General features: G+C 64.4%; 2 protein-coding genes across 4 annotated transcripts; one reads left to right on the top strand and one right to left on the bottom strand.

The window, feature by feature from the left end:
• The first annotated feature begins 10 nt into the window (after nt 1-10).
• On the top strand, nt 11-6,667 carry PLEKHN1 (pleckstrin homology domain containing N1). Of its 3 annotated transcripts, none has more exons than XM_062190237.1 (15): nt 11-93; nt 168-252; nt 2,500-2,646; nt 2,734-2,814; nt 2,865-2,961; nt 3,060-3,187; nt 3,264-3,395; nt 3,583-3,663; nt 4,220-4,295; nt 4,435-4,583; nt 4,996-5,151; nt 5,234-5,359; nt 5,519-5,728; nt 5,926-5,974; nt 6,057-6,667. In XM_062190237.1, exons 1-15 carry the CDS (start codon nt 11-13, stop codon nt 6,176-6,178), a joined length of 1,722 nt encoding a protein of 573 aa, XP_062046221.1. In that variant the 3' UTR covers nt 6,179-6,667. The 3 variants fall into 3 exon arrangements, with proteins under 3 accessions (XP_062046221.1, XP_062046223.1, XP_062046224.1); XM_062190239.1 differs by having other exon boundaries at nt 2,889-2,961; XM_062190240.1 differs by lacking the exon at nt 4,996-5,151.
• PERM1 (PPARGC1 and ESRR induced regulator, muscle 1) lies at nt 6,627-11,210 on the bottom strand. Its single transcript, XM_062193049.1, has 4 exons — nt 10,013-11,210; nt 8,351-9,355; nt 7,678-7,803; nt 6,627-7,507 (listed from the first exon to the last, which is right to left on the bottom strand). The coding sequence occupies exons 1-4, from the start codon at nt 11,208-11,210 to the stop codon at nt 7,362-7,364; spliced, it is 2,475 nt and encodes an 824-aa protein (XP_062049033.1). The 3' UTR covers nt 6,627-7,361.
• Nucleotides 11,211-13,920: the final 2,710 nt, after the last annotated feature.

Raw genomic sequence — 13,920 nt, forward strand, 5'->3', positions numbered from 1 at the left:
GCTGCCACCCATGGGGAACAGCCAGTGCGTCCCCCAGGCCCCCAGGAGGCTCCGGGCGTCCTTCTCCAGGAAGCCATCACTCAAGGGAAGCAGGTGAGAGGCGGGGCTGGGGCCCCCTGGGTCTGCGCCAGGCTGGCCTGGCTCTGAGCCCCTGGGCTTGTCCACAGGGAGGACGGCCGCAGGCAGCTGGCCAGCCTGCTTGGCGCCGGGGACAGCGCAGCCGACAGGATCTTCCACTACCTCCCTGGGCCGGTGAGCACCCCTCTGTCGCGTGTCCCCGCGTGTGGGCGACTGTGCACTGTGCCGTGCCTGGCTGGGGTCGGCCTTGGAGGGGGGCTGTGGCCCAGATCATGGTGGGGAGGGAGAGGCAGCCCCGCCCTGGGGCGCTCCGGTGCCGAAAGTCAGGAGAGCGAAACTGAGGCGGGGCTGACTCAGAGATGAGCACCCCGCAGGGGCGGGCCGTGGGCGGGGCCTCCCTGCCACTGGACCAGGGTCCTGGGACTGCAGGGCAGCTCGGGCTGGCCAGTGCCTGTGCAGGGCTTCATGTGCTGCAGGCAGCTGTCCACAGACCTGGTGGAGGGCACTGAAGCCCTCCCGCCACCCCAACCCCTGTGGGACCAAGGGCTCCTCAGCAGAAACCCCATCCCCAGGTGGCTGATGTTGGATTCAAGGAGGAACTGGGGACACGCCCACCAGGGTGGGCAGGTTCTGCCTGGTGCCTGGTTTCCCTGGCCCCCTCCCACTGCCCCTCGGAGCTGGGGAGCTTCTGCTGGCTGTGCCAGCCCTGGGTAGGGTCACCCTCTGGGCCACATCCCAGACCCCAAGTCCATCTGTCCAGACCCACGTTACACGGTCACCCCTGAGGGGCTCCCATAGCATGCGGTCCCTACTGACCCTACCTTGCCAGGTCACAGCAGCTGGACCCGGGAGGTGGGGCGCCCAGGGCGAGGGGATGAGCTCTAGGTAGTCGTAGAGCATTTTCTCCTGGCTCAGCCTCGGCTCCTGTGGTCAGCTCTGTGTCAGGCTTCGTCCCCTGTGCAGCGGGGACAGCTGTGTGGCCCTGCCCATGGATGTCCTGTTTATCACGGGTGCCATCCTGGCATGAGCTCCCACTCGACCTGGGTGCAGGAGGCCCCACCCACAGGCAGGGAGGCTGGGGAAGCTGTGTCTGGCTGTCCGCATTCCTGGGCTTGCCCAAGAGGCAGCTTAGTTTGACCAGAGCACAGCTGCTGGGCAGGTGGCCCTTGCCCACACCCAGGGGCACGTGACCCCTGTGCAGCGAACCCCTCGGCCTCCGCAGCCCCAGCCAGGGCCTAGGCCCGGGGAACACCCAGTGGAGGGCTGTGTGAGCACCACCCTCCTGCCCACCACTGGACACATGGGCCTTGGCACCCCGCACATCCTGGCCCTGTCCCAGGTCCTAGGGTCACAGCAGCCAGGAAGACAGGCAGAGTGCCCAGTTGCCATGGCGTCTGGTTGTCACGGTGCTCCCATTGCCATGGCAAGAAGCTGACGATGAGACACAGGAAGTCAGAGTGTGGCTGCCACGGAGGGGACAGTGGGAGAGGGGCTTACTGGGGTCTGCAGAAGCGGAGAGGGGCCCAGGTGGGGAGCTAGGGCTGAGTGGGCCTGTACCTGCATGGGGAGGCAGTGGGGAGGGGCACAGGTCGAGGAGAAGCCCCCCGGCCACTGCCAGGACCCCTGGCTTTGCTGAGACCTGGGGTGCCCCATGGGGAGCTGGAGCAGCGGGCACAGGCCAGCAGGGGCTGACCGGGCGGCACCCTTACTGCTGCGCCAGAGGCTTGACCAGGGCTGTGCCAGGAGTCGTCGCATCTCTGTGTTATCTGTGGGACTCTCCATGTGTGTCGTGTACCTACCCTGCACCTGTGCTGCATGAAAAGAAGGTGGATAGGGTCTGCACCTGCACACGTGCCCTTGTGCAATGTGTGTATTCCCTGTGCGTGTGTGTCCATGTGCACCTGCACGTGTGTCCCTGGGCACATGTATATGTGTGTCCTTGTGTACAGGTGCATCTTTGTACATGTATGCATGTGCGTCCCTGTGCACACACGTCCTTGTGCACATGGGGGTGTGTCCATGTGTGCATGTCTGTGCATGTGTGTTCCTGGGCACATGTGCATGTGTGTCCTCGTCCATGTGTGTGTCCCTGTGCAATATGCATGTGTGTCTTTGTGTATGTGTGTCCTTGTCCATGCATATGTTCTCATGCGCATGTGTGTCTTTGTGCAGGTATGTGCCCATGCACACGTGTGCATGTGTGTCCTTGTGCATGTGTATCCCTGGGTATGTATGTTCCTGGACATGTGTGTTTCTGGGCACATGTGCATGTGTGTCCTTGTCCGTGTACATGTCCCTGTATAATGTGCATGTGTGTCCTTGTACGTGTGTGTACGCGTGTTTTTGTGTACATGCCTGAGCTGCAGGTTAGTGCCTGTGTGTGGCCATATGTCCCCCTGCTGGGCTGCTCTGCCCCCTCAGGACACCCTCGACCCGGAGGACCAGGAAGAGAACCTGGAGCCACCCTTCCTGAGCGTGTACAAGAAGACCAGGCGGAGGGTGCCCGTGAGGGCCCTGGGCAAGGTCGTGCACTACGCAAAGGTCCAGCTGCGGTTCCAGCACAGCCAGGTGGGGGCTGGGCTGGGGGGCCGTGCCCTGGGGCCCAGATGCCTTGCAGCCGGGCCCTTCCTCAGACCTGCAGCACTGCTCTCCCAGGACACCAGCGACTGCTACCTGGAGCTGTTTCCTGCCCACCTCTACTTCCAGGCCCACGGTTCTGAAGGACTCACGTTCCAGGTGAGGGGAGCACCAGGGGAGGGGGCCGTGGCCTCTGGGAGTCCCTGCAGCCCCTCCTTCCTGTGCCCTGGCAGGGGCTGCTGCCGCTGACCGAGTTGAGTGTCTGCCCGCTCGAGGGCTCCAGAGAGCACGCATTCCAGATCACAGGTGCGGGGTGGGGTCTGGCCGGGGTCCCAGGGTCTTTCCTGCGGGTGTCTGGGGGCTCCAGGCTCAGCCCACCCAGCCTGCTCTGCCCCCTTCCCCAGGCCCCCTGCCTGCCCCGCTCCTGGTGCTCTGCCCTGGCGAGGCTGAGCGGAGCCGCTGGCTGTTCCACCTGGAGAAGCAGATGGCCCTCGCCAGGGGGCTGCCCCGCTGCCATTCCGTGCCACCTCAGGTCGGTGCCAGGAAACCCTGCACCTATTCCCCACCGCTACCCCTGCCTGGCCTACCCTAGACCTCCTTCTCCCCAGAGTCCCCCTGGGGATGAGCCCCCCTGGACACTGCACCGCCATCTGACCCGGCTGCGGACAGCGCCAGGGCCGGGACCAGCAGGTGCCCCCATCTGTGCCTCCAGGGTCAAGCTGCAGCATCTGCCCTCACAGGTGGGCAGGAGGGGACGGGAGGGTCCAGGTGGGGGCCAAACCCCCCTCATCCCTACAGGTGGACAGCAGGGGACGGGAGGGTCCAGGTGGGGGGCCCCCCTCAGCCCTACAGGTGGGCAGGAGGGGACAGGAGGGTGTGGGGTCCGAGCCCCCTCAAGGCCCAGAATCCTCTCTGGTCCCCCTGCAGGAGCAATGGGACCGGCTCCTGGTCCTGTACCCGGCGTCCCTAGCCATCTTCTCGGAGGAACCACACGGGTTTAGCTTTAAGGTAGGCCCCTCCCATCCGTGGTGGAGCCACCCAGGGAGGCGCCCGGTATGTGGGGGTGGGAGGGGGCAGCAACTCAGGAGGAACCTGTATTTCGGGGCCTGTTGGGACAGAGCGCATTGGCCCTGCCCACCGGGCCCCACTGCCCTGGTCAGTAAGTCTGGTCTTGGTTCCGGTGAGGAAAGAGGATCCTCACCTGAGTGACCCGTCTCACCCTGGAGGGTGCCCAGCCAGTGGTCTGTCATGCTGGGATGGGGCAGGGGGTGGGCTCACTCCGGGTGCCTTTGAGTGATGTCTTCCAGGTGCCTGAGGGGCATGTGTGTGTATGCATGTGTGTGTGTGTGTTTGTCCTCTGGGGCCAAAGCTTGTTGGTGGTCTGCACTCACACTCAGGGGCTGCTTGTGGCCCCGTATCACGTCCCCACGGGGTGGTGAGGCCCCACCAGGAGGCTGGGTGGGAGGGGGCAGCCTGGCCTCCTTCAGCCTCCATGCCAGGCTGAGTGCCCAGCCCGGCTCCAGAGGGCAGGATGGAGGCCCTGCCCTTAGTCACTGCCCCCCAGGGAGAGCTCCCCCTGAGCGCCATCCATATCAACCTGGAGGAGAAAGAGAAACAGATCCGCTCCTTCCTGATCGAAGGTGGGTGCTGATCTGGACCCTGCCCCTCCTGGCGGGGCCACAGGCGGGTGGCCAGAGCCTGCTGGGGCCCCGGCTCTGCTGAGCGGGCCCTGTGGGGTGCACCCGCCCTGCCAGGCTCTGGCCTTGTGTGTCCATGCAGGTCACCTCATCAACACCATCCGTGTGGCATGTGCCAGCTACGAGGATTATAGCCACTGGCTGCTCTGCCTCCGGGCAGTCTCCCGCCGGGATGGGGCTCCCCTGCTGTCTGGCCCTGAGGGTGTCCTGGGACCCCTGGGGCCTGTGCAGGTGAGAAGTCAACAGGGACCCTGCAGCCAGGTCCTGGACAGTAGTGAAAGCCAGAGGCAGAGGGTGGAACCAGACATGGGTAAGGTGGGGAGAGGGGTCGAGGCAGCTGGCTCATGTCCTCCTGCCCGGGTCACGGGGTGGCCCACGTCACAGGGGTGGCCCAGACTCACGCTCCTAATCCTCCATGAGCCCCCTACCTTCACCAGCCATACTCCACCCCCAAGGGCTTGGTGCTGTCCAGCCTGAGTGAGGACTCCAGGGGGTCAGGAACCCATGAGGCATGGGAGGGGCCTGGGTCCTCCCCCATCTGGACTGGATTCCTCTGGGGGGGAGCTTGAACTGGAGGGTGCTCTAGACATCCTCAGGGACTTGTTGGGGGGGGGTCCCACGAAACTTTGGGGAAATTTCTCAGTCTCCCCAGGACCAGGCCAACCCTGAATGCACCAGCATCGGCTGGCGGAGAGCAGAGCTGAGACGTGCAGGCAGCAGCCGGTTACCCAGGGGGAAGGCCTGGGTGGAGGGGCCGGGCCCAGGCGCACCACAGCACCTGCACCTGGACCTGAGCAAGGTCCAGTCCTACCCTGCGTCCGGCTCCCTTGCACTCTGCCTGCTGGCCACTGTCTCTCAGACTGAGGCCATCTGTCCCATAGGTGAGCAGGCTGGGCCTGGAGGGAGAGCCCCCAGTGGAGGCACCACACTCCCCACTCTATGCCGACCCCTACACGCCCCCTGCCACTTCCCACCGCAAGATCACGGATGTCCGCAGCCTTAATGAGGTCAGTCCCATGCCGGCCATGCCCACAGCCTGAGGCGGGGGAGGACGTGGGGAGCGCAAGAGTTGGAGCCTGGGCTGGACGCTGCACGTCACCCTGGGCTCTGCTGGGAGGCCGAGCAGGTCAGAGTCCACGCTCGAGTCACCCGCGCTCTCCTGGCAGTTCCTCAGTGCCGCGCGGAGTTCGCCGGGACCAGAGCCCTCCAGCCCCTTCCCCGCAGTGCCCGTGTCTGTGCCTGTCTCCGGCCCTGGCTCTGGGCTCCCCAGCTCCCATGTGCCCTCTAAGAGGGGGGTCCTGCAGCCCCGAGTCCCTCAGAGGCATCAAGGCTCCACCAAGGACCGAGGGCCACGGCCTCCAGGGTCCCCTCAGCTCGTGAGTCACAGCCCCAGCCTGGCGAGAGGAGGCCCCGGTCCCTGGGTGCTGGGGTGGAGCCGAGGCGGCCTCCTGGGGCTCTGAGCAGCAGGAGAGGGCCAAGTGGAGGAGGGGCCGCAGAGAGGCTGAGGGATGGGCAGGGAATTGCGGAGTGCCCAGCTCTGCCGGGGCCTCAGACTTGTGGTTTGGGTTCCCAGGGTTCTTCTGCCAAGGAAGACCCGCCCAGCCCCCCACCGCCTCCCCCAGGTGAGTGAGGGTCCCGCCCTGCCGAGGGTAGGCTTCAGGTGTTGCTACCCAAAGGCTGACTCATCTATGCCCTGTCCACCAGATGGCGGGCCTGAGGGCACCAGCTATGACAGCGTCTGGGACCAGGCCCCGTCTCCCTCCCACCAGAAGTGGCCCGGGCTCAGAAGGCCTGAAGCAGAGGGTGGGCTCACCCAGTGGATCTGAGACCCCCTGCAGGGACACTGCCCGCTGTTCCCAGTTCCTGGCCAGCCCCAGCCAGGGACATCTGAGCTACTCCGCCCCTCCCTCCTGCACCGATCCTGAGTCAGGCTCTGGCCCCTGAGTTCTGAAGGCTCTGCCGGGCTCTGCGGGGGAGAGGGGGCGTGTCCTGAGCGCTGTGACTGACCAGGACTCGGGGGAGGCCCTGGACTCCCTCAGCTCTGCCCCCCACGCCCAGGCTCACCTGGAGCTGGGGGGCAGTGAGGGTGAGAAGCAAGGTGGGGAAGCCCAGAGCCTTGGGGTGGGGCTGGCTGGGTCGGGGTCGGGGTTTGTGAGGTTACAGGGCATGAGGGTGGAGAGTGGGTGTGGTGTGACCTGAGGCACGAGGGGGGCTGGGCCCCAGTGTTTCCTAGGCGGGTGCTGGGGGGCTGGGGGGAGATACTGATACCATAAACCAGGAAGAAAGAGATTTATTGGTGCTCTGTTCCCTTCCAGCAGCCAGGGGTCCCTCACCGCCCTGGGCCAGGCCCCACTCAACCCCTGCTCTACCACCACGGCCCTCACCCACCTTCCCAAGCCGTCTCCAACTCATCTAGACCCTCAGCCCCAGCAAGCTGCCCCGAGGGTCCCCTGAGGCCGTCCCAGGGATCCTTCCCCCATCCAATACCATCTTTTCTGCTCGCTCTCTCTGGCTGCAGCCCAAGGTCCCTGGGGGTTCTGGGATGGGAGAGGCCTCAGAGGCCCCGGCCAGCCCAGCCCAGTGTGTGCAGGCAGAGTCCCTGGAACGCACCCATAGCAGCTTCAAAGACACGGGCCTCCCAGCCCTGCCCCTGCCAGGACCCGGGGGCCTTGCTGCTCTGCCACCTCTGCTGCCCACTGCAGGGTGCCCAGCTGAAGTTTCTTTCAGATCAGTAACTACAGGGATTTCCCCAACATGGCGTGTCTGGAACTCAGGTTTAACCGGACACCCGAGTTCCTGCTTGCTCATCTGCCCCCCCGTTCCACCCCTCAGCACCCAACTTCCAAGCTGCCTCCCTTCCAGGTGTGAGGAGCAGCCATGGCCTTGACCCCTGGCTGCACCCTTAAGGCCACTGGCCCCTCCTGGGGTCAGAGGGCAAGGACGAGGACAGCACCTTGTCCGGGCACCTGTGGTCGTCTTGTCCCCGTCTTCCTGGGATAGGGCTGGCTCCTAGGAGCTGGGGCTGTGGCCAGGGCTGGGGCTGCGGCTGGAGCTGGGGCTGTGGCCAGGGCTGGGGCTGCGGCTAGAACGCCCCTGCCCCACCTGCCGACGGAAGTAGCGGATGGCGGAGATGGTGCCGATGTTGGCCAGCAGGACTGCAAGAGGAGCACAGTCTGAGGGCCAGCTCTGGCCGGGGTCGGGGAAGGTCAGCTGCGCAGAGGCAATGGGCCAGCAAAGGCGGAGGTGAGGCCAGGGGGAACCACACCCCCCACTGCATACCCGTCCAGCTCACAGGCACAGCACCCTCTACCCCCGGCCCTCAAACCTGTTTTCCAGGCGTCTGGGGTTTGTAGATCTGAGGTCCTCACAGCCCACGTGGCAAAGGCCACAAACACTAGGCACATGTCTTTTTGGCTGAAGGTGAATGAGGTCAGGGGACCCCGGAGCTCCCCTAGGAGAGAGAAGCAACTTTCCAGGTCAGCTGCTCTGCTGAGACAGGTCTGCCCCGGACACGCCTGCCCCTGGCACTGCTCCCCAACACGTCTGCTGTGGACATGCCTGTCCTGTCCTGAGGCACGTGTGTCCTGGACACGCTTTTCTGAGTCACAGCTTCTCCAGGGTGGGTCATCACTGAGACACTGGGTGGTGACTCGGCAGTTTGGGGGAGTTGCCCTGGGTGCTCCGTTCCTGGCCTGTGGTCATCTCAGAGGGGCTGAGATGTCCTCTCCTAGAGCCTGAGCCTGAGGCTGCTAGAGGCCGGGGCAGCAGGCCGTTATAGACCAACCCCCCGAGCAGCCACAGTGCCGGCCCTGGGCTCCCGCCTGAGTCCAGCAAGCAGCAGCAGCTGGTCCTTCCTTCCCGACCCGGCTCCAAGGCCCTCCCACTGGCGGAAGACCCAGGGCCTTGCTCTGGCCCTCCCCGGTGGCCTCCTGGCTGAGCTCCCTGGACAGGGTGTTCCCGGGATCTGGACGGGGCTGTGGGGCCCCAGCAACACGCACCTGCCTGCCGGACCACCAGGCTGAGCTGCTCCGCTGCTCCAGGGCTGGGCTTTGGAGGGGGCCCAGGCCTCAGTTCCCAGGGGGCCAACCTGGGGGGCTCCAAAGTGTGTGGCTGAAGCAGAGTAGACGGCCCCAGCATATCCCCACATCTGTCCTCTCCAAAGAAGTGTTCATAGGCCTCGGGGATGGACATTGGCACAGGGCTTCCAGGGGGCGGGGCTGGCACAGGCTCGGCCTTCGGGGCCGGGGCTGCCGGGGAGCCCTGCAGGGATTTTGGCCTCTGGCTGCCGCAGTCCCGGAAGAAGAACTCACACATGTCTGGCCACTGGGCCTGGGCCAGAGCCTGGCTGTCCACTGCCTCCTCCTCCGCACCTTCATCCCCCTCCTCGATGGTGTCACAGAAGAAGAACTCGTAGGCTTCCGGGAGAGTCACCGCAAAACCCATCCCAGGCCCCGAGCCTCCCGGGGAGGAGGGGGCAGGGGGCGGCAGGTGCTTGAGGATCCGAGGCTGGGGGGGGTGGGTCCCAACGGCCGCAGCGTCCCAGGTCCCTGGCCCCCGGCGGCCCTCAGCCGCGGTCCTGGCGACTGGCGAGCGTAGGCTCAAGACCCCTCTGGACCCTGGCTCCTCAGGGCTGGGTGTGGCCACAGAGAACCGCACCTTCTTCCTCCTGGGGCCTGGAGCAGACCCCAGGGAGGGCCCCCCCGAGTGCTGTCCAGGAGCCTCTGCCGAGGGCGCCCCTGTGACCTGCTCCCTGACAGCACCCCCCATCTGCTGCCCGGCCTGGGGAGCGGGGGCTGGGGATGGTGCTGCAGCGTTTGCCCTGGGAGCATCTGCAGAAACACCCATGTACGACTCCACCTCGGAAACAGAGTGAGGTGGAGCAGTTGGCGACGCTGCCACCAAGGCAGGTGTAGGTAAATCCTCTGGCTTGACCACAAGGCGAGCTGTAGGCAGGTCCATATCCAGTTTAGACTCGGATGCGGGTGTAGACCCAGCCATGTCAGGTTGAGTCTCGGATGTGGGTGTAGACCCAGCCATGTCAGGTTGAGGCTCAGAGGCGGGTATAGACCCAGGCACGTAAGGTTGAGTCTTGGATGCAGGTGTAGACCCAGCCATGTCAGGTTGAGGCTCAGAGGTGGGTGTAGACCCAGCCACATCAGGTTGAGTCTTGGATGTGGATGTAGACCCAGCCATGTTGGGTTGAGTCTTGGATGCAGGTGTAGACCCAGCCACGTCGGGTTGAGGCTCAGAGGTGGGTGTAGACCCAGCCATGTTAAGTTGAGTCTTGGATGCGGGTATAGACCCAGCCATGTTGAGTTGAGGCTCAGAGGTGGGTGTAGACCCAGCCATGTTAAGTTGAGTCTTGGATGCAGGTGTAGACCCAGCCACGTCAGGTTGAGGCTCAGAGGCGGGTGTAGACCCAGCCACATCAGGTTGAGTCTTGGATGCAGGTGTAGACCCAGCCATGTCGAGTTGAGGCTCAGAGGTGGGTGTAGACCCAGCCATGTTAAGTTGAGTCTTGGATGCGGGTGTAGACCCAGCCACGTCAGGTTGAGGCTCAGAGGCGGGTGTAGACCCAGCCACATCAGGTTGAGTCTTGGATGCAGGTGTAGACCCAGCCATGTTGGGTTGAGTCTTGGATGCAGGTGTAGACCCAGCCATGTCGAGTTGAGGCTCAGAGGTGGGTGTAGACCCAGCCATGTTAAGTTGAGTCTTGGATGCGGGTGTAGACCCAGCCACGTCAGGTTGAGGCTCAGAGGCGGGTGTAGACCCAGCCACATCAGGTTGAGTCTTGGATGCAGGTGTAGACCCAGCCATGTTGGGTTGAGTCTTGGATGCAGGTGTAGACCCAGCCATGTCGAGTTGAGGCTCAGAGGTGGGTGTAGACCCAGCCATGTTGAGTTGAGGCTCAGAGGCGGGTGTAGACAGAGTGACATCTGGCTTCGACATTGCAATGTCTGCGTGGACCTCTTTGACAGGTGTGGACGATGGACACAGCTCAGTCCTGACGGGGGCCCTCAATGGGCCTGCAGGGCCCTCCAGCACACAGTCTGGTGCCGGCAGCATCGAGTCCGGCTCTCGCCGCGTGCTTAGCTCAGGAACTCCTCTGGAGTCTGTCTGCAGCCGGTCCTGCCCGGCTCCTGCTGTCAACGCTGCTGTCCCCGCCCTGAGCCCCTTCCCCTTGGGCCCAGCCAGGCCAAGACCTTCGTCCAGGCTGGCTTCAGTGAGCGGCAGGGAACTCAGCTGGGCAGCACCTGGGCCCAGGGTTCCCATGCGCCCACCCCCCTTGGCACCCATGGTGCGCCTCTTCTTTCGGCCAGGGCTCCGGGGTGGGGGTCCAGGGCTGTCTGGGGGTCTCTGCAGGGTAGTGCTGCATCCAGCCGATTCTGGATTCCTTGGGGGCTCGCCAGGGGGGCCAGGGACCGGGCCCTGCAAAAGTCTCTGCATCTCGTGTCCTGACGCTGGCCCCGGCAGGGATGAGCACTGTCCGGGAGCAGTGGCGCCGGAGCCGAGGGGCGGCCAAGCTCTTGACCGTGCGGACGTGCCGAGTGTCTGCTGACTGGGCCCTGGAGCCAGGGCAGGCTCGCACAGAGACCTGCTGACCAGCCACCGACTTGCCACGTCGTCTTCCTCCTCACAGCCCTGCCAACAGCTCCCCGCTGGAGCCAACTGCCCAGAGAGGAGGGGCAGGGGCCCCGGGGGACTGCTGCCACTGCTGTCCCCTTGGTCAATGTCACTGGACAAGAGCTCGTCTCCAGAGGCCAGGCTGGCCTGCAGAAGGCCACATTCATCGGCAGTGGCTGAGAACTCAGCCCAGTCCTGGTCACTCAGCTGGACGCTGTACTGGAAGTTCTCCATGTCGCATCAGCAGAGGTGTGCCAGGGGCGGCAGCCCCTGGGGCCGGGAGGGGGCTGAGGCCGCCCCGCCTGCCCCTGGGGGCTCCATCCCCCACCTGAAAGGAAGCAGAGCTGAGTCCCCAGGCTTGCCTGCTGGCTTCCGCCCAACTCTTTCCCTATTCCCAGCAATGGTGGCCTGCTGCCCGCCCCTGAGGTCAGGGGTCGCACACGAACAGAGCACGCTCAGAAGAGGACTTTCATCCCTAGCTTTTGCTGCCAGAGGTGTGTTCCCCGCCTCCCTCCCTCCATGTCCCCCTGGACCTTACAGGACAGAGCCGGTCTCAGGGACTGCCACCGGAGGCCGGTTCCCTTGCATGGGCTCCCCAGGCATGCCCAAGAACAGCTGGCCACAGGGAGGGGTGCAGTGTCCAGCAGGTGACCAGCCCTCCGTGACCTTGCAGCAGCCTTGGCAGGGACAAGCTGACCAGATGGCCCCTGTGCCAGGCTCCCTCTGAGCTCACTGAGGTTACGCTTGGTCTGGCAGGAACCAGCACCGGGGTCGGCGGGAAAGGCCTGCGCCAGAGACCATGGAGCAAGGAATGACCCTGCAACCTGGGCCAGGCCTGCCCAGCTGTGCACTGCCCCTTTCTTGCCCCTGTCCATGAGTTGGGCCCCCTGCAGGGGCTGCCCTTTGGCTTTTGGTCACCCACCACTCCCCAGGAAGTCGGAGATCACTCGAGACAGTCCAGGGGATTCCGGAGGCCCCTGGCCCTCAGAGGCCTAGGGGAGGGGCTTTCCATTCCGGGGTGCCCTGGGAAGAAACGCGCAGCTGATGGTGTCCTACCTGGGTGGGCGGCTGGCTGGTGCAGTGGAGCCGGGTGTCTGAGACGTCCCAGGGCGGCATGGTGCTGGGCTCCACCCCCACGGCCAAAAATACCTCGGCCTTGTGGCCACATGGGCCACGTGCCAGAGCCAGGGTGCAGGCCACAAATAGATGGCATTTGAGGGGCCTCCGGCTGAGTGAGGGACGTCCTCCCGGCACAGGGCCAGGCTAAGGTCAGCACAGACATCCAGCAGAGGACACAGCAGGCACCAGCAGCACAGCCTCCTGTGCCCTGGGGTCACTCCAGGCCTCCCCACCTCACCCCACCCCAGCCCTGGAACGTCCCTGCCCTGCTGACCAGGGCCCTGGGCGGGGTGGGGGAGGGGAGGGAGCCTTTCTCCCTGGAGACTGGGGGTCTTGGCGCGAGGCCCCCTCAAGCCCCTCTGCCCGCCTGCTGATGGGATCTGGAGCTTCCTCCTTGCAGAAGCTCTGCACAGGATCGCAAGTCAGTTCAGGGCAGGGCTGGGTCCCCAAGCGGCAGAGTGGGCCCCTGCCCCCACCCCCACCCTCAGCATCCTGGCCTGGGGCTCACAAGGCCCAAGCAGGGCCCAAGCTCAGAGCAAGAGGCCAGCTCAGGGGTGTGGGGGATGGGGTGGCAGCAGGCAGTGAGCACCCAACAAGGGGATTGGAAGGGTGCTTTGCTGAGGAGGGGCCAGCAGGGGGAGGCCGTGGGGTAGAAGCTTACAGCTGCCACGGCATGACCCACCCCAAGGTCAAGTCCACCCCACAGCTGCCTGCAAGCAGCCAGCTTGGCCTGGCCTGGAAGCCGCACAAACAGAATGGAACCCATGAGGCCATGTGCATCTGTGCCCCTCACTCCTACCTCTCTGCCGGGGCTACCCTGTTGTGGATGCTGTGGCCTTCTCATTCCACCACAGACGCCCTCCAGTGGACACTATATGGACACCCTCCAGTGGACACTATGTGGACACCCTGTGGTGGGCGTTATGTGGACGCCCTCTAGTGGGTGCTGCGTGAACACTATGTGGACACCCTGCGGTGGACATTATGTGGATGCCCTCCGGTGGACGCCCTCCTGTGGACGCTACGTAGATGCCCTTCAGTGGACACTCTGTGGTGGACACTATGTGACGCCCTCCAGTGGACGCCCTGCAGTGGGCTCTGCCTGGCTGCACTGTGTTCCATTGACGAGGACAGAGGGGTCTGTGACAAGACTGCAGCTGTGTCTGGCGGTGCTGGGGTGCTGGGGTGCTGGGTGAGCCTTGATGCTGCCTGGGGTTTTCCCAGGGGTGAGCTCTGATCAGAGGCCCTGGGCTTGAGACCCGGCTGTGGCTCCGGACTCCCCTGCTAATGCAGACCCGAGGAGGCAGCACCGATGGCTCAAGGAATGGTCCTTGTGCCCACATGGGAGTCCTGTACCGAGTTCCTGGATTCTGGCTGCAATCCTGGCCCAGCCCTCACCATTGTGGGCATCTGGGGAGTGAACCCGTGGATGAAAGCTCATGCGCTCTTTCCCTGCTCTCAAAGAAAAAAAAAAAAAAAGCCAAAAAAGTCCCTGAGGCCAGGCTGTGGCGCAGAGGGCAAAGCCCCCCAGACAGGCCTTAGCTCAGGGCCTGGCTGCTCCACTTCCAACCCAGCCCCCTGCCGTGGCATGGGAGAGCAGCGGAGGAGCGGAAGTGCCCAAGTGCCTGAGACCCGGATGGACTCCTGGAGCCTGGCTTCTGCCTGGCCCAGCCCAGCTGGCTGCTGGGGACGTTGGGGAGCGATCCATATTCGTTCATTCTCTCCCCCCACCCCCGTGTAACTGCATCTCAAATAAATAAATCTTTTTGTTAAAGGATGGTCCACTATGTAAAAGCCTGAAATGATTTTCTCCAGCATATCTGTG

The sequence above is a fragment of the Lepus europaeus genome, chromosome 5, assembly GCF_033115175.1.
Source record: "Lepus europaeus isolate LE1 chromosome 5, mLepTim1.pri, whole genome shotgun sequence".
NCBI lineage: Eukaryota > Metazoa > Chordata > Mammalia > Lagomorpha > Leporidae > Lepus > Lepus europaeus.